At 44.6% G+C, this 19,572-nt stretch overlaps 1 protein-coding gene and 1 pseudogene across 1 annotated transcript in view; one reads left to right on the forward strand and one right to left on the reverse strand.

Annotated features, from left to right (window-relative positions):
* Window positions 1-12,913, reverse strand: part of Stx12 (syntaxin 12) — a 32,363-nt gene extending 19,450 nt beyond the window's left edge. The window contains exon 1 of the mRNA XM_051171065.1: window positions 12,667-12,913. Within this exon, the coding sequence (XP_051027022.1) occupies window positions 12,667-12,784 (118 nt within the window). The 5' untranslated portion in view covers window positions 12,785-12,913. The remainder of the gene's footprint in view (window positions 1-12,666) is intronic.
* Window positions 12,914-13,004: 91 nt separating this feature from the next.
* Window positions 13,005-13,871, forward strand: LOC127211238 (prostaglandin G/H synthase 2-like; annotated as a pseudogene).
* Window positions 13,872-19,572: the final 5,701 nt, after the last annotated feature.

Consider the following 19,572-nt stretch of genomic DNA (forward strand, 5'->3'; position numbering starts at 1 on the left):
ATGATGATGTTCCTTCATCGGGCATGGTGGCAAATACCTGCAATACCAGTATTCTAGGAAGCAGAGGCAGGAAGATCACTGTGAATTCGAAGCCAGCCTGGTCTACAAAGTGAGTCTATGACAACCAAGGCTACACACAAAAACCTGTCTCAAAAAAACCAAAACCCAAACAAAAACAAACCTGCTCCAATTCACATTTCAGTAATGGTGCCCTTTAAAATAACAAAGTGTTAAGCCCAGCCTGGTGACCTGTGCTTATAATTCCAGCAGTCAAGAAGCTAGGCGAGAAGATTAATGTGAGGCTAGCCTGGTCTACATACTGTGGGTAAGGATAGCCTGGGTTATATAGCAAGACCCTTTCTCAAAAACAAAACAAAACAAAACACCAAAGCTAAGCTGATGCCATCTGCCTGCACCCTGGCATTGAGGGGTGGGTGTAGGAGGACCATGAATTCAAGATCAGCTCTGGCTATATATCAAGTTTGAGGCCACTCTGAGCTACATAAAATGCTGTACCCATTACCTTTTGACAAAATTCCTAAGAAATTTCTATTTGAGCCAGGCGTGGTGGCGCACGCCTTTAATCCCAGCACTCGGGAGGCAGAGCCAGGCGTATCGCTGTGAGTTTGAGGCCAACCTGGTCTACAAAGTGAGTCCAGGATGGCCAAGGCTACACAGAGAAACCCTGTCTCGAAAAACCAAAAAAAAAAAAAAAAGAAAAAAAGAAAAGAAAAAAATTTCTATTCTATTCTTGTTAGTAGAAATTACTTATACCTCAGTAATTCCATAGGAAACCATCAGTGCTGCAATTGCTATGTTCTACTGAAATACAAATAACCATTTTTCTTTATCTCTAACACGCAGATGGTCCTTATTCAAGTTAAATGAGAATTATAATACCACTAAAGTTATCAACTGGATGCTGTAACAATGATTTACAAAAGGCAGGCATTACGGATAGAGATGTACTCAGTTGGTAGATTTCTTGCTTAGCTGCATGTGGACAGGACTGCCTTGTTCATTCAGAGGACAGCAGCTACTCCACACTGCCCTAAACACTAGCTGGCGCATGCTGAAGGAAGCTTGTTCTCAATGGTGGATAATAAAAGCACACCAGGGGGTAACAGTCCTACCACAGGAAATAAACTCAAGTGAGGGTGAAGTACTGGGTAGAGGACCTCACTCACACAAGTGGCCAGATCTAAAGGAGACAATGCGCACAGATCTAAAGAAACAGCAAGGCCAAGCCATGCACCTATGGGGAGGGGTATTCCAGGCAGTCACTAACCAGGGCAAAGTCCTCAAACAAGAGCTGTGGTACAGCTAGGGTGCTAGAGCTGAGTGAGTAAGAGATAAGAGTGTTGGCCAAAGGGATAGTGGGGAGCCAGGTTATAGAGAGCCTTGTGCAATTATAACAAGACTTTAATTAAATGGCAAGCCACTGTTGGGCTATGAACAGCATGTCATAACTAGAATTCAAACGCAGGGCTGGCTCCGAAGGCTCTATGCTTTGAGTCACATAGTGTTGCTCTCAAAGGGCTGAGTCTTCAAGGAAATAGAATGCAAGTCACACAGGGCTGGCTTGGATTTCCCAGGGTTCCACTTTGCCCCACCCTGCTTATCTGACAGTGCCTAAAGCTAACTCCAGATAGACTGATATCCTTGCTCTAACCTGCTCCCTTCCCCAGCACCCTCCCATTTCTGGGAATACGCCTCTTTCCTCAGCAGAGTGCCAGGCACTCGGTGGGTACAAGGATATTGGCTGAGTCAGCCTCTTCCCATCAACTTCATGGCATTCACATGAAGGCAAAAGCTGTGAATCAAGGTACATTGGGGATATGGGGACTTACCACCTAAGGCAGACTTAACCATTAACTAATGCAGGGAACTGGGCATGCTGGTTTATGTTGAAGGACCTTTCTCACCACTTGAAGATTACATCCAAATTTAAGTAGCTAGTGTTTGTTGAGTACTTCTTCTATGTGTGCAGTTTTCACTTTTTCTCATTTAATCTTGTAGTTTATTGAGACAGGGTTCCACATAACCACGGCTGGCCTCCCTACATAACTGAGGATGACCTTGAACTTCTGATTTTCTGGCCTCCACCTTCACCTACCATGCCCAAGTTTTTTCAGTGCTAGAGATTAAACCAAGGGTGTGTGTGTGTGTGTGTGTGTGTGTGTGTGTGTGTGTGTGTGTGTGTGTGTGTGTTTGTGTGTGTGTGTGTGTGTGTGTGTGTGTGTGTGTGTGTTATACTACGCCAACTGAGTTACATCCCCAACCCTCTCATTAGACACTGCTACTACTGAGGACTAACTGATCCGCAAGCACTCCTATACTGCTGAAGCCCAAGGTCAGACACCATAGTTTTTCTGTAGTCCACATGTGTGGCTCAGAGATGGTTTACCTGTGACTTTCTTAATCTTACTCTGCCTCCTGAGTGCTGGGATTACAAGAGTGCACCACCACTCCCAGCAACTTTCCTTTTTTTCTTGTTTTTTTGAGACAGGGTTTCTCTACATAGTCCAGGCTGTCCTGGACTTGTTCTGTAGATCAGGCTGGTCTCAAACTCAGAGATCCACCTGCCTTTGCCTCCCAAGTGCTGGGATTAAAGGCATGCACCTGGTTACTTTCTTAATCTTGTAAATGCAAGGTGCAAGCAGGGCATAGTAGCACATGCCTTAATCCAGCACTCAGCAGGCCATGGCAGGGAGAGCTCTGTGTGTTCAAGACCAGCCTGGCCTACAGAGTGAATTCCAGGCCAACCAGGGCCACATAAGCAAGACCAAATAAATACAAAAGTAGAACAGCCTAACATGGTGGCATACACCTGTACTGGCAGCCAGCACTCAGGATGGGGATAATCTGAACTTCAGGGCCAACCTGAACTACAGAGGGAGACTGTTTGAAAGTGAACTGATGCCAAGCGGTGGTGACGCACACCTTTAACCTCAGCACTTGAGAAGTAGAGGCTCTCTGAGTTCGAGGCCAGCCTGGTCTACAGAGCAAGTTCCAGGACAGCCAGGGCTACACAGAGAGACCCTACGTAGGTGAGGTAGAAGGTAGGGAGCTAGCTACTCATTACCTATCAAAACATTAAATACTTTAGGAAGCTGTGGAGATTTGACAGAATATAGGAAAAGTCAATAATCAGTTGTTTTCTGTGCGGTTTCAGATGACGTGCAACATTTCCCCATCTAGACTTTTTGGCTTTCCTTGTTGAAATCGTATGGACTTCCCGGTTAAGGAGTTTGGGGAAGCAGGGTTGAGTGCTTTGGAGTCATCTGCTTGTCAAGCAGCAGAAGGAATGTCAGCCTTCACTGGCTCTTCCTTATTTCTGAACACTAAAATATTCTCCTCCCAGTTTCCAGTCAGACTCCTCAGAGACCCTAAAATCCAAACCCTAAGGACGGAGTCTCCCCTTCGCCTGGCCCACAGCAGAGCTTCCCGCAGACTGCCCTCTGCAAGCACAGCATGAGGAACTGCCACTAGTCACTAGCCACCACGGGTTCACACAGCTTACACCCAAGAGATGGAGCCTTCCCGAAACTTAAAGCACAAAACAGGAACGATTGCACAAACATTTATTTTCACTTGAGTGTGCTTAAAATGCCAAAATGACGTGCCGGGCGTGGTGGTGCACGCGTTTAACCCCAGCACTCAGGAGGCAGAGGCAGGAGGATCACTGTAAGTTCGAGGCCAGCCTGGTCACAAAGTGCGTCCAGGACAGCCAAGGCTACACAGAGAGACCCTGTCTCAAAAAACTTAAAAAAAAAAAAAAAAAAAAAAAAAGTCAAAATGACACATTTTGAAAATATTTTTATTAAAATGAGTTAAATCTAAAAGGATCTTCTGTCTACTTGGTTAATGTGAACACTACTGTTCTTTGATTTTTTTTTTCTCATTTTATGTGTATGGGTATGCCTACATGTATGTCTGTGCACCACATATGTGCTTGGTACCCGAGGAGATCAGAAGAGGACATCATCTCCTGGAACTGGGCTCGTGGGTGGTTGTGAGACACCAAGTGAGTTCTGGGACTTGAACCAGGTCCTCTAGAAGAGCAGTAAGTACTCTTAATCCCTGAGCCAACCCTCTAAATTTGAATGTTCCTTTTCTAAGAATTTTAGCAAATGAAAGTTTTCACTTGGGGGTGAGGAAGATGGTGTGGGAGTGTGTGGGCCAGAGGACAATCCTGGCTGCCACTCCTCAGGTGCTATATACTTTGATCCCCAAAGATCCACTTGTCTCGTCTCCTTGGCACTTGAAGTACCACCTCTAGGTTATGGAGACCAAACTCGGGTCCTCAAATGAGCTATCTCCGCCCCTTTTGATTCACATGTTAATGTTAGGGATATGGTTCAATGGTAGATGCTTGTCTACCACATACATGTAAAGTCCTAGGCTCGATTGCCAGCACGTGAAGTAGATCATCGTTTATAATGTTTTGTAATATGACTTTGCATGTATAGATCATCTGGGGAGTGAACCAAGGATCTCACATATGCTAGGCATGTGCTCTACCACTGAGCTACATCCCCAACCCTTGTTAAACATGCTCTGGATATGGGCTGGAGAAATGGCTCAGTAGAGTATAGCATTTTCTGTTCTTCAGAGGACCCAGGTTGAGTTCCCAGCACCTACATGGCAGCTCACAACTGTCCACAACTCCAGTTCCAGGGAACCCAACACCCTACCTTCTTTGGTCTCTTTAGATATGGTACACATACATACAGCCAAATACTCTTATACATAACATAAATAAAATTTAAAAACATTTTAAATAAAGACAAATGAGTGCCTCCTATGAAATGTTACCTAATACTGGAAACTATGCCAAATGTAAAACAAACCCTTCTGCTCTGTGTAAGCAATTTTGTCAATAACTATGCCTAGGTTTAACGTGGTGGCACAAGCTTGTCATCCAAGAACTTGGTTCATAAAAGCATGAAAAGTCAGTTCAAGGCCAATCTCAGATATCTATAGAGAGTCTGGGAAAAACAAAACAACAGCAGCAAAAACAAACAAACAAAAAACAAAACAAAACAAAAAACCCAAAACCACTAGACCTTAACCTCACCTATCACTGACCTATCCTTTTTAATATTTATTTAATATGTACACCGTGTATTGCCTGCCAGCCAGAAGAGGGCACCAGATCTCATTATAGATGGTTATGAGTCACCATGTGGTTGCTGGGAATTGAACTCAGGACCTCTGGAAGAGCAGCAACCAGTGCACTTAACCTCTGAGCCATCCCTCCAGCCCCTGACCTATCATTTTTAAGCCTGTCCTGGCTAAAACTCTCCTTTTTTTAAGAATATGAAGCAAATCAACTTATTATACATTGCCGCTAACATCGACACCAAGACAACTCTAATTTGAACATTCCTTATGCACTTTTTAGCAGATATCAGCAAAATCTAAATGTCCCCATGAGCCACAGTCCAAATCTATTTAATCATAGTGAAAGCAATTTTTCTGTCACACAGATAGGACAAAACTTCTCTTTATTGGAGACAATCTAATGCTCTAATTCAATATACTAAAAACATTCAGGGGATGGCGAAATGACTCAGCAGTTAAGAAAACTTGTTCTTGCAGAGGACCTGGATTCAGTTCCTAGCACACACATGTCAGCTTACAACTACCTGTGACTTCAGTTCCTGGGGAACCTGACTCCCCTCTTCTGCCCTATGAGGGCACCAGATATGCACACTCACATGATGCACAAACATACACGCAGGCAAACACGCATCAATAAACATACTCACTGTAAGAAGCATTAATCACACTAAAACATAAAACAGGGCCAGGTGTAGTGGCACATGGCTTTAATCCCAGCACTCAAGAGGTAGAGGTAGGCAGAATTCTGTGAGTTCTAGACCAAAGATTCATAGTAAAACTTTGTCTCAAAAAGCTAAAAATAAAGATAGACAGATAATAAGACAAAAGAAATCCACAGACCCAAAGAACTATCTAGACCAAATTAAAAAAAAAAAAAACCTTGGCACTGATTATGAAAATGAAGTCGGCTAGGAAGTGATGATGCAGGCCTTTAATTCCAGCCCTTGGGAGGCAGAGGCAGGTGGATCGCTGTGAGTTGGAGGCCAGCCTGGTCTACAAAGCAAGTCTAGGACAGCCAAGGCTACACAGAGAAACCCTCTCTCGGGGAAAAAAAAGAAAATGAAGTCAACCCAGTGTTCTGTGCATAAAATTAAGCTCATACTATGATGTTACACAGAACAGTGAAAACTACCTACTACACACACACGTCACATAGACACACATGCCACACAGACACACACGTCACACAGACACACACGCCACACAGACACACACGCCACACAGACACACACGCCACAGACACACACGCCACACAGACACACACGCCACACAGACACACACGTCACGTAGACACACACGCCACGTAGACACACACGCCACACAGACACACACGCCACGTAGACACACACGCCACGTAGACACACACGCCACGTAGACACACACGTCACATAGACACACACGTCACGTAGACACACACGTCACGTAGACACACACGCCACATAGACACACACGTCACATAGACACACACGTCACATAGACTAGACACACACGCCACATAGACACACACGTCACATAGACACACACGTCACATAGACACACACGTCACATAGACACACACGTCACATAGACACACACGTCACATAGACACACATGCCACATAGACACACACGTATTGAGACTGAGCTACATCTACAACCCTCATCATAAAGACAAGAGTCTCTATAAATGGAAAAGGTATTTACTCCCAGGATAGGCTCCAACTCCTCCTGATCCTCCTGCCTTAGCCTCTGGAAGGCTGGGGTTTACCTTTTAAGAAGACCATCAAGGCTGACGGACCTGGACCCAGTGGGGGCTGCACAAACTGCTGTACCAACCAAGGATAATGCACGCAGAAAACCTAGACATCCTACTGAGATCTAGCCAATGGACAGCGCATTCTCCACAGTTGTGTGGAGAGAGAGGACTGACTCTGACATGAACTCTGGTGCCTCCTATTTGACCACTTCCCCTTAGTGGGGAGGATTGGTGGCATTCAGAGGAAGGGGAAGCAGGCTACCAGGATGACATCTGATAGGCTCTGATCATATGGTGGGGGAGGAGCTCCCCTCTGTCACAGGTCTAGGGGAGGGAAACGGGGTGAAAGAGGGAGGGAAGGGAGAATGGGAAGATACAAGTGAGGGGCTAACAATCAGGATGTAATCTGAATAAATGACTAAAAAATATTTTTTCTTTTAAAAACCAACCCCCCCCCAAAAAAATAGCTTGTCAGGAGTGCTGCTGTCTCCCTACAACCCCAGCACTTGAGAGGCAGGGGCAAGAAGGTCAGGAGTTAAAGGCTAGCCTGGGCTATATGAAACCTTGTAGTACTCACACATACACACACAACAAAAATTCACTGACTAAACACTAAATAGTAAATCTCTAAACTAAACTCAGAATGAGTACTAACAATTAATGATATAATAGTCCATTTTGTACAAAAGTAACAACATGTACCATTGTTAAAAGCACAGGCTCTGAATTAGGACTGTGTTTTTTTTGTTTGTTTGTTTGTTTTTAAGATTTATTTATTATTTGTACAGTATTTTGCCCACATGTGTGCCTGGGACACCAGATCTCATTCTAGATGGTTGTAAGCCACCATGCTGGGAATTGAACTCAGAACCTTTGAAAGGACAGTGCTCTTAACCTCTGAGCCATCTTTTCAGCCCTGTGTTCTTGTATTGAGGACAGGTTCTTGATATGTACCTCTGCATAGCCTGGACCTAGGCATGTAGCATTGGACCAGGAACTTGTTAATTAGCTCAGGCTGGCCTTGAATTTGATGTGGTGATCCTCCTGACTCTACCTCAAGTGACAGAATTACAGGAGTAGACCACTATGACCAGCAAGACTGTCTATGCTTGGTACTTTTTTTTTTTTCTCTCCGAGACAGGGTTTCTCTGTGTGGCCTTGGCTGTCCTAGACTCCCTTTGAAGACCAGGCTGGCCTGGAACTCAGAGATCCATCTGCCTCTGCCTCCTGAGTGCTGGGATTACAGGCTTGCACCACCACACCCGACTTAGGCTTGATTCTTGAATCCAGCACTTCCTAGCTGAGGGATCGAGAGTAAACGATGACCATCTCCTCTGCCTGTTTCCTCACCTAAGAAATGGGAGTAACAGGAGAAGCTTCATATGGTTGATGAAACGAGACAATATGAGGCTAAGTTTAGAATGCTGTCTGGCACATAAAAACACTCAACTAAGGGTAGCTATTATTATCAAACTTAAGACTAAGAAAAATGTACTTAGCAATGATAAAAATCAATTAAGTACATACTGAATGCCAACACACCTCCTGCTGCGCCAGGCACTGTCTAAGAGACATGTATAATACATGGCCCTTTGTCCCACAAAACTAGTATTGCTCTAGTGACAAGGTCAAAACACATGGCTTAATTAGGAATATAAGTAGATATTAAACTGTGGGGGGAAATTGCTTGTTATGTTTAAGGAAAAGGGACCAAATGACAGCTAAAATGTTTTATGTATTCACTCAGTAGGTAGCACGTACTGTTTGTCTTTTTGAGACAGTCTCACATAGCCAAGCTGGTCTCACACTTGCTATGTAGCTGAGGCTGGCTTTGAACTCCTGATTACTGTCTCCCAAGGTGAGGATTACAGGAACTTACTTGGGGTTTTTGTCTGTTGGTCTGGTTTGGTTTTTCAAGATGGGGTTTCTCTGTATAGCTCTGGCTGTCCTGGGCCTGCCTCTGCATCCCAAGGGCTGGGATGAAAGGCATGCGGCACCACCACCCAGCACCAGGAACCCACGTTGTAGCAGGCACTGCTTTGGCACTTCGCATAAGTTACCTCAGGCCTCAAAACCCTAGTTTACAACCACAGATGAGGAAACTGAGCAGGAGAGGCAAAGAAAAACTCACCAAGACACTTAGGAAACTAGCAAGACGCTGAGGGAAAATCCAAATTTAGTTCACAAACATTTAAAAGCTCAAAGGTTTCTTAGCTTTTCTGTAAACAATGCAGAGCCTAGCATGATGGCATACCCCTTTAGTCCCACCACTCTGGAGGCCAAGGCAGGTGGATCTCTGTGAGTTCCAGGCCAGCCCGAGCTACTCGGTGAGATCCTGTCTCAAAAAAACAAAAAAGCACTGAGTGGTGGTGGTACACACCTTTGACCCCAGCGCGCAGGAGGCAGAGGCTCTCCCAGTTCCAGGCCAGCCTGGTCTACAGAGCAAGTTCCAGGACAACTAGGGCTACACCGAAAACCCCTGTCTCAAAAACAAACAAACAAACCAAAACAAAAAATTCAAAATAAAACGAGCAAACACAAAAGCGACCAGAGTTGGAGGTAGCACCTCATATGTGTAATCCTTGTCTTCATGAAGTTGAAGCTGGAGGCTTCCATGAGTTCAAGACCAGCCTGGGCTACAAAGTGATATGCTATCTCTAATAATAACGAGGAGGATTTTTTTTTTACAATTTCCTTTTTTTATATTCATTTTAATTATATGAGCATTCTACCTACATGTATGTATGTGCACCACCTGTATGCCTATGTATGCTGGGAAGTGAGCACAGGTCACAGCAAATACTCTTTTTTGTTTGTTTGTTTTCTGTTTTTTGTTTTTAAAGATTTATTTATGCAACATTCTGATCGCCAGAAGAGGGCACCAGATCTCATCATAGATGGTTGTGAGCTACCATGTGGTTGCTGGGAACTCAGGACCTTTGGAAGAGCACACAGTGCTCTTAACCTCTGAGCCATCTCTCCAGGCCACAGCAAATACTCTTAACTGATGAGCCATCTTTCCAGCCTCAGTACTAATGGTTTTCTTTAAAAAAAAATAAAAATAAAGCCAAGAGTTGTTGCCCACGCCTTTTATCCCATCACTCAGAAGGCAGAGGCAGGCGAATCATTGTGAGTTCGAGGCCAGCCTGGTCTACAAAGTGAGTCCAGGACAGCAAAGGCTACACAGAGAAACCCTGTCTCAAAAAAAAAAAAAAAAAAAAAAACCAACCAAACAAAAATGCTTATTGTATCCTAACTGAATGAGCCTATCATATACTTGGACTGAGATAAACAGCAGAAAAATAAAGATGAATGAGCCCTGTTTCCTACCTCAAAGGAACAATCTAGGAGGGAAGATGAGCATATCACAAGGAACCACAGCTTCCAGTAAACACAGACAAATGCACACGTTCAGCTCGGCAATTCTTTAACCCTTCTCAGTCTGTTTCCTAGCCCATACACCGGGAATATTTGTAATTATTCCACAGGGTTGCCATGAATGAAGACATCACATGTAATGCACTTTTCATACTGGGTGGCGCACTATGTACTTAGACAGTAGCTAGTAGCAACATTACTAACTGTTGACTAATGGTTCCCTTGAGTCTGATGCCTAATCAACAGCTAAGTCGGTATCTGTCACCAAGGAAACTGCTCCTATTCCCCACCACCACCTTCTTAGTTCTTTTAAGACTCACTCTATAGCTCACGGTGGCCTTGAACCCATGGAGACTGTCTTGCCTCAGCCTCCTGAGAGTTGGGATTATAGGTCTGACTCATCGCACCCATGTTTTGGCTTTAAACTCACTCTCTATTCTTCCTTCCCTCTCTCCATCTTTCCTTTTGGGAAGAGTCTCACTATGTAGCCCAGGCTTGCCCTGAGCTCACTGTGCTTGCCTTGAAGTCATGATAATCCTCCTGCCTCAGCCTCTCAAATGCCATGATTATAAGAGTATACCACTATGCTCAGCTCCACTTTTAACTCCAATTTTGATTTAAGTAAACAAAGATTTGCTGGTAAAAGAACCTATATCACTTCCTATGCTTGCTGCACAACATAATACTCAAATATAAAATTTTCCACATATTCAAATTAGGTTTAGTCCCAATGAAAAAACTTCAGCTTTGTTTTTTGTTTTGTTTTGTTTTGTTTTTGGTGTTTCAGGACAAGGTTTCTCTGTGTAGCCCTGGCTGTCTTGTAACTCTGTAGACCAGCTAACCTCTCAAACTCAGAGATCTACCTGCCTCTGCCTCTTGAGTGAGGGGATTAAAGGTGTGCACCACCAAAACCTGGCACAAAAAAATTTTTAATTCCTTATTATTATTGCGTGTATATGTGGAACATAAACTAATGTAAACACACACATTGGGCATGCCAGGGAACAAGTGTGTTTGAGTGTGGAGGTCAGAGTACAGCTTTGCGGAGTTAATTTGCTACTTCCACCTTCACCTGGGTCAAGCACTTTACCTGAGCCATCCTGCCAGCCCCTTGAAAAAGAATTTTCTGATTTAACCTGTATTACTGTTCCTTAACAAAAGGAAAATGAACACAAAGTACCATACTCTCTAATCACCAATCATGTTTTTAATATCTGGGTTTAACAAGCTGGATAGTCTTCCGACCTCCAAACACCCAGTCCTAACCCTCCCCACCAGAAACCTTCTACCTCGCAAATTCTACAATATACATTTAGTTTTAAAAGCAGAGTGACTAGCTGGGTGTTGTGGTGCACACTCAAGAGGCAGAGTCAGGTAGATCTCTTGAGTTTGAGGCCAGCCTATAGTAAGTTCCAGGACAGCCAGAATTACAGAGAAACTGTCTCAAAAATAAAACAAAACAAAAACAGCCATAGCTCATGCTTTAAAGTTTAGAACATAATTGTAATTCAGAACTGACTCTACCTATTAGCAGAGCTCACAAAAACGCAATAATAAACAACACATATGTTTGTCATCATTTTTAAAGTAAAGTTGCCTGTTGTTCTGTTTACAAAGCTCTGGGCTGTTTCTGAAGTCCAAGAAAGGGCCTGAAAATGACTCTCAACTACAACCTTGTACTCTACTGGTAAGGAGAGTTTTAAGAAAAACAATTTTAGACTAGTACTGACTCTACCTGGTAGGTACTTGTGGCCAAGAGTAGTTGAACAGAAAGGCAGAAAATGAAGTCTTCATGCTAGAAAATTTTAAAACGTCTTTGCTACAAAAGACAACCTAAATTAAAATGTTCCCGGTGCGTTCTCCATAATAAAACAGGAGTCCTCCCATCCCTTAAAATACCAGACACTGACTGACTTCCAAATTAATTACAGGAAGCACAGTGTATTAAGTCTCCCAAACACACGCATTCGCCACTTCCCTTAATTGAAAGTTGCTGATGTCCTAGGATCCAACCGCTGAGCAGACTGTGACCCTAAAGTCACAACCAGTAAGCTACCCCCGATCTGATGAGGAAAACAAGGTGGGTGGGGAGGCGGCGATGACAGGAAAAACTCGGCTGACCACTGCGCCCAGTCAAGACTGCTCACAGTCCTGGAGGTGACACACACTCCCTTCCCACTCTCGGGGTGTCGGCTCTGTTGACCCCCAAACACGGTGAACTCACAAGATAGGGGTGTGGACATAAAGGGCCCGAGCCTGACCCATCGGGGGAAGACAGCTCGCCGCGCCCAGAGTGGAGGCTCGCGGCGGCCTCAGGTGTGGCCTTGGCTGCGACCCGGACCCAGCTCCCCGTCTTGGCAGCTTCACCCAGGCCTGTCTCTCAGGTCGCCCCCCTCCCCCCGTTCCCAAGTGGGTCCCCTCGCTCACTGGCTTGGCTGATCCGCTGGATGTTACCACTGCACGTCTGGATGATGCTGTTGAAGTCCCGGGGCTGAGGCCCCGAGGGCCCGGGGTTCCGATACATGTCTAAAGGACCGTAGGACATGACAGCAAGCAGAGACCCGGTGGCGCTTCAAGGCGCTCCTACCGGAAGCCGCCACTGGACGGGCCCAGCAGCTGAGAGGAAAACCGGGAAGAGAAAGGGCGGGGAAAAGAATCCGCGACTGCGTGCGCATTGGGCATTGGCCACGCCCACAAACCGTGCGCGTGCGCGGTCTGCCATTCCTCAGTGCGCGTGCGCCACTAGCCCAATGGAGGGTAGTCTCTTGAGAGTTTTCAAACTGCCTGCACAGAGTGTCTGCGCAGGATCGAACTCTTCCAGCTGAGCAGAAGGCGCGCCCGGCTCTCGACAGCCTGCTGGCCGCCAACGTGCTCATCTGCATCCTGCTACTTGGCACGGCATCGATGCTCAGCCACCCTGAAAAACTCTTTTCCAACCCATGTCAAAACCGAGGTGAATGCATAAGCGTGGGATTGGACCAGTACAAGTGCGATTGTACCGGGACAGGGTTCTGTGGTGAAAAACTGCTCAACACCTAAATTTCTGACAAGAATAAAGTTACTTCTGAAACCCACCGCCAACACGGTATATACTCCATGCTTCCGCGTTTCAAAGGATTCTGGAACATTGCCGATAACATTCCCTTCCTTCGAGGCTAGCCTGGTCTACCCGGTGAGTTCCAGGACAGCCAAGGCTACACAGAGAAACCCTGTCTCAGAGAAAACAAAACAACAACAACAAAAACATTCCCTTCCTGCAGAATTCAGTCTTGAGATATGTGCTGCCAGCATTTGATTGGCCATCAATGTACAATGTGCACCACACCTAAAAACTGGGAAGCCTTCTCCGATCTCTCCGGCCACACCAGAAGCCTTCCTCTTGTAGCAGATGATTGCCAGACTCCCATGGCGTGACAGGGAAGAAAAGAGTTTCCTGATTCAAAAGATTATGGGGATAGTTGTAAGAAAAAACAAAAATCATCCCTGGTCCCCAGGGCACAAATATGATGTTTACATTCTTTGCCCAGCACTTGACCCACCGGTATTTCAGGACAGACCAAAAACATTCACCAAAGGACTGGACCAGAATGGATGTAAGCTGTGTTTATGGAAAAACTAGAGAGACAGCATAAACTGAACTGCACTTATTTCTTATTTTTCTTTTTTGAGATAGGGTTTCTCTGTGTAGCCTTGGGTGTCCTGGACTCACTTTGTAGACCAGGCTGGCCTCGAACTCACAGCGATCCTCCTGCCTCTGCCTCCTGAGTCCTGGGAGTAAAGGTGTACGCCACCACGCCCGGCTCTATGTAAGGTCATTTTTGACAGCCATGCTTTCCTCTCTTCCTAGGAACATCACAAGTTCCAAGCATGCCTAGGCCAAATAGTGAATTCCAGGCCAGCCCTTGCAGTGGTTCAGTGGCCAGCACCCACATGGTGGCTCACAATTATCTCTAACTCCAATTTCAGAGGATCCAGGGGTGGCTTCTGAGAGTACTAGGCACGCTGGTGGTGTGCAGGTGTGCATGCAGGTAAAGCACTCACCTAAATAAAATAATAAAGTTAACTTTAAAACAAACAGAGGCTGGAGAGATGGCTCAGAGGTTAAGAGCACTGTTTGCTCTCCCAAAGAGGTCAATTCCCAGCAAGCACATGGTGGCTCACAACCATCTATACTGTGATCTGGTGCCCTCTTCTAGCAGACAGGTATACACACAGGTAGAACACTCACATAAATAAATAAGTAAATCTTTAAAACAAATAGCAGGCTAGGTGGAACATGCCTGCAATCCCAGCCCTCCTGAAGTAGAGGAGGCAAGAGGAAGATCAGAAGCTCTGCAGGTCATCTTTGCTTATGGGACAAGTTCAAAAAGAAAAAAAAAAAGGGCTAGGTGTGGTGGCTCACACCTTTAATTCCAGCACTTAGGAGGCAGAGGCAGGTGGATCTCTGTGAGTTCGAGGCCAGTCTGGTCTACAAAGCAAGTCCAGGATAGCTAGAGCTACACAGAGTAACCCTGTCTCAAAAAAAAAAAAAAAGTGAAAAGAGAACAAATAAATAAACAAATAAACACATAATTGGATATTTCCTTATATCGTTCTTTTTAAAAATTACTGGCAGTAGCTGGATGGAGAAGTCAGATGGTGGTGGCAAATGCCTTTAGTCCAGCACTCAGGAGGCAGAGGCAAGTAGATTTTATGTTTAATAACAAGAAATAAGAAATAAGATGCCAGGCAACAGATGTTAGATTGTATGAGGTTTATTAAGTGAGCATGGGGAGAGATGGAAAGCGGGTGAGGGGTACCCCAGAAAGAGAGATAGGGAGAGAGAGGAAGAGAGCAGTAAGGGGAGGGGGAGTGAGGTGGGTCTGTCCTTTTATATAGCCCTGGGCAGGGCCACACCCCTGTGGCAGGTAGGCAGTGACAACACAGGTGGGCATACTGAAGCCAAATCCTAACATTCCTCCTCACTTTTCCTATAATTAAAAAAATGAGGAACATTGGGTTGTTTTTATGTAAGGTAAGTTAAAATGTATAAATGTAGGTTAGGAGGAAGAGAGAGAGAGAGAGAGAGACAGAGAGAAACACACAACAGCAACAAAATGTTCAGATTATATAGTGAAGAGGAAGGAAAAATTCTGCCCTGAAAGTTCAGCGTAGAGGGCAGGCTATGTCAGCCATGTTCTGCAGCAGATAGGGACAGAGGAGTGCTGGGAGAACCTGGAGCTGTCTGTCCCGGGCCTGGAGCACACCATTTCAGCCTTTTGCAAATGGATAATGGGAGAAGTAATCGTCTTAACTACTTCTTGCTGACAGTAGGGCAGCAACAGGGGGTTAAAGGGCTGAAATGTTGGCAGGGTCCAGAAGAGCAAGCTCTTGTATTTGCTGTCCAGGCTCTGAGAACATCTGTGTCTAGGAGGGGCAAGGTTGGACTGGATCAACTGTGGGTAGCTGCTCTGATGATGTCCTGGGTGTAGGCAGTCTGGCAGGATACTGGGACATATATGTGGGCAGAAGACAAAGTTAGTAGTTAGGGAGAAAATTCCCTTTAGGTGTACAATTGAACCTCTTGGGAGAGCAAAGAGAAAAGGGTTGGAAATAAGGAAAAAGACACTGCTTGAGTGCCGGGCGTGGTGGCGCACGCCTTTAATCCCAGCACTCAGGAGGCAGAGGCAGGCGGATCGCTGTGAGTTTGAGACCAGCCTGGTCTACAAAGTGAGTCCAGGATGGCCAAGGCTACACAAAGAAACCCTGTCTCGTAAAACCAAAAAAAAAAAAAAAAAAAAGACACTGCTTGAAATTTTGGGAGAGCAAAGAGAAAGGTTTGAACATGGGGAACTTCCTTCCATTTCACCCGATTGCTGGCAATAATTAAGGTGGTTCAGTTTCGGGTCTGTCCAAGTTTGGTCTCAGAGGCATGTAAGCTTAGCAGCCCTTAATGTGGGCGTAGGGATTTGAGATTCTCTAAAAGACATCCCAAAGATGTGCTCAAAGGGACAGGTGACTAGACATTTCCCATGAGGAGGTGAACCCAGTAATCCATTAGGGTGTCCCCAGAATGGAGTGTGACTCAAAAAAAAAAAAAAAAATAGGTGCACAGACTGTTCCAGTGACTCCTCAGTACTGAACATCGACCCAAAGAGCACAGCTCTGAGCTGAGCTGGTGGGGGTGGGCGGGGGGGGGGCGGGGACGGGATGGGACAGACACCTACCTAGTGCAGTAGGAATTTTCAGAGGCAAAAAAGTGGCAGCGGGTGGTGGGGAGGACACCCAGTGAGAACTGTCCCAGTTGTGGGTCAGTGAGAAGGACCAGCATCAGGACACATCATGAAAGAGGGCCTTCTCCCTCTGTTCAGAAGACCGGAAGCATATAATTTTTAGCACAATGAGAAACAACAGCCATAGCAACAGGATGAATAAAACATCTTGCTAGATATGTTGGCCTTTAGAACTTGCATTTACCAACTTGAAACACTTTCTTAGAACTTCTGGCATTCATAAAAACACCTTCTTAGACCTGCTGACATTCATAAAACGTCTTTTGGAGGCTTTAAGACATAGGTGAAATTGCTCTAAGTAGTCACTGTCCTTTAGCTAAGAGAGTGATAAAAAGAAGTCTGGTAACAAGGTAGACTGTATCTAGACCTGACAGCTAAAATTTGGTCTCCTGCATATGAAGAGGGTTGGAAAGGTGTCTGAAGCTGGCAATGTAACTGCATCGCCCGAGCATGAGGTTAAAACACACCTGCAGCGTTACCCTGGGTTTGGCGACTGCTGAATCTAGGAGCCATCTGTACTCCACCAGGTCAAGGAGCTTAAAGGCTGCAAGTGTCTAAAGCTCTTGTGCTGTTGGACCTCCAGTGCCTGGGCACAGAGGACAAGCCTGCGTGTGAGCATTTTGACATCCATAGGCATGTGAGACCAGTGTCCCTTTCTGGCTGCAGCAGCTGTGGGACCAGTGTCTCCTTTTTGGCTGCATCTGAAACAGGTCCCTGGTGGAGCTGGCTTAGGCTGGACCCTGGCAGGAGGGGGCATTGCAGATATCTATTTTCTCAGGGCAGCAGCTAAGGCCTGGAACATAGTTATCGCTGTAGCGGAGCCTGTTGGGAAGGCTCTTCTTGGGTTTTAAATATTTTAAAACTACTTTTACCAGTTCCTATATTAGGGGTTTAGGAAACATCCTCAGCCTTTTAGTTAAGGTGGCAGTGAGACCGCAGTCTATCTTAAGTATATTAACATAGACAAACTTTGTTTATAGTTTGAAGGTATGTATAGCACAGTTCATAAGAGAGCAGAACAATGTCTTGTTTTGTTTTTAGTTTTTCGAGACAGGGTTTCTCTGTGTAGCCTTGGCTGTTTTGTATGATAAATAACATCGTATTTAGAAAATAAGGCTAAACATGTTTTAAGGCAGTTTTAACTTTTTTTGTTGTTCTTTTTTTTTTTTTTTTTTTTTTTTTTTTTTTTTTTTTGGTTTTTCAAGACAGGGTTTCTCTGTGTAGCCTTGGCTGTCCTGGACTCGCTTCGTAGACCAGGCTGGCCTCAAACTCACAGAGATCCACCTGCCTCTGCCTCCTAAGTGCTAGGATTAAAGGCATGGGCCACCATGCCAGGCAAGTTTTAACATTGTAAACAAATGAATGTTAATACAGCAGAACATTGTGCCAGATCAGCTGACCAGGAAGCTTGCAGGGGTCCTGTGGGAGAAACACAATTATCTTGTTAATTTGAATAGACCTTTATAACTTTGAAATAAGAAACATTTTGAACCAGGGTACAATAAAATGAGACTTATTGGTTTCTTTATCTAAAAGGAGATAAACAGAGGTTAATTATGAAATTATGATTAAGAGGTTTTATATATGGTCCAAACATCACATCCAATAAACAATCATATGATTTTTTTTTTTTTGAGAGCAGAAAAGGAATTCAGAGACAGTTTTTATTTTTAAGTACTGTGTTAGAGAAATGAGGCAAGGTTTTTTTTAGTAGAGAGCGTGGTGTATCTGACTCTCTCAGCCAGGAATTTAGCAAGCAACTGCAGCTGCCAGTCCTCTGGGTCAGAAGGCCTGGAGCTGCTTGCAATGGAGGATGTTGACTCCGCCCCTGGTTTTCCCTGGCTGGCCTTCATCTTCGGGCAGGTGGGATTTAGGGAGTAGGGGCGCATGTGCATCTCCTATGCCTTTCCTGCAGACCTACTGTGGGAAAGGGGGAGGCGCCAGGGCAGCAGCAGGAAGCTAGCAGTCATGTGGCCAGGCCATGTGTGAGAATATACTTGGTCACAAAGCAAACCTCAACAGATACAAAAAGATTGAAATAATCCCTTGCATCTCATCAAACCACCATGGATTAAAGCTGGAACTCAGTAACAACAGAAACAACAGAAAGCCTACAAACTCATGGAAACTGAATAACTCCCTATGCAATAATATCTGGGTAAGGAATGAAATAAAAAAAAGAAATTGAAAACGTCCCAGAATTCATTGAATCCAAAGGCACAACATACCCAAACTTATGGGACACAAGGAAAGCAGTGCTAAGAGGAAATTTCATAGCACTAAGTGCCTTTATAAAGAAACTGGAGAGATCCCATATTGGCAACTTAACAACACACCGGAAAGCTCTAGAACAAAAAGGAGCAGACTCACCAAAGAGGAGTAGACTGCTGGAAATGATCAAACTCAGGGCTGAAATCAGTAAATTAGTAACAAAGAGAACAATTTAAAGAATCAACAAAACCAAGAGCTGGTTCTTTGAGAAAATCAACAAGATAGACAAACCCTTAGCCAAGCTAACTAAAAGGCAAAGGGAGAGTGATCAAATCAATAAAATCAGAAATGAAAAGGGAGACATAACAACAGACATTCAGAAAATCCAAAGAATCATTAGGTCGTACTTCAAAAGCCTATATGCCACAAAATTTAAAAAAACTAAATGAAATGGACAATTTTCTCTCTTTTTTCTTTTTTTGAGACAAGGTCTCTCTGTGTTAGCCTTGGCTGTCCTGGACTCGCTTTGTAGACCAGGCTGGCGCCTGGAACTCACAATAATTCACCTGCCTCTGCCTCCTGAGTGCTGGGATTAAAGGCATGCACCACCATGTCTGGCTAAATAAATAAATCTTTAAGAGAAAAAACAAAAAAAAACAAAAAAACCAAAAAAAAAAAACCAAAACAAGAAAAAGAACAAAAAAACCCCCACTGATATTATGAATACTAGAACACTATTGCCTTATTGCTATTTTAAATGTGAATTTTTAATTAGTATGTTTTGGTTGTTTTTCGAGATAGGGTTTCTCTGTGTAGCCTTGGCTGTCCTGGACTCACTTTGTAGACCAGG

The sequence above is a fragment of the Acomys russatus genome, chromosome 29 (assembly GCF_903995435.1).
Source record: "Acomys russatus chromosome 29, mAcoRus1.1, whole genome shotgun sequence".
NCBI classification, from domain to species: domain Eukaryota; kingdom Metazoa; phylum Chordata; class Mammalia; order Rodentia; family Muridae; genus Acomys; species Acomys russatus.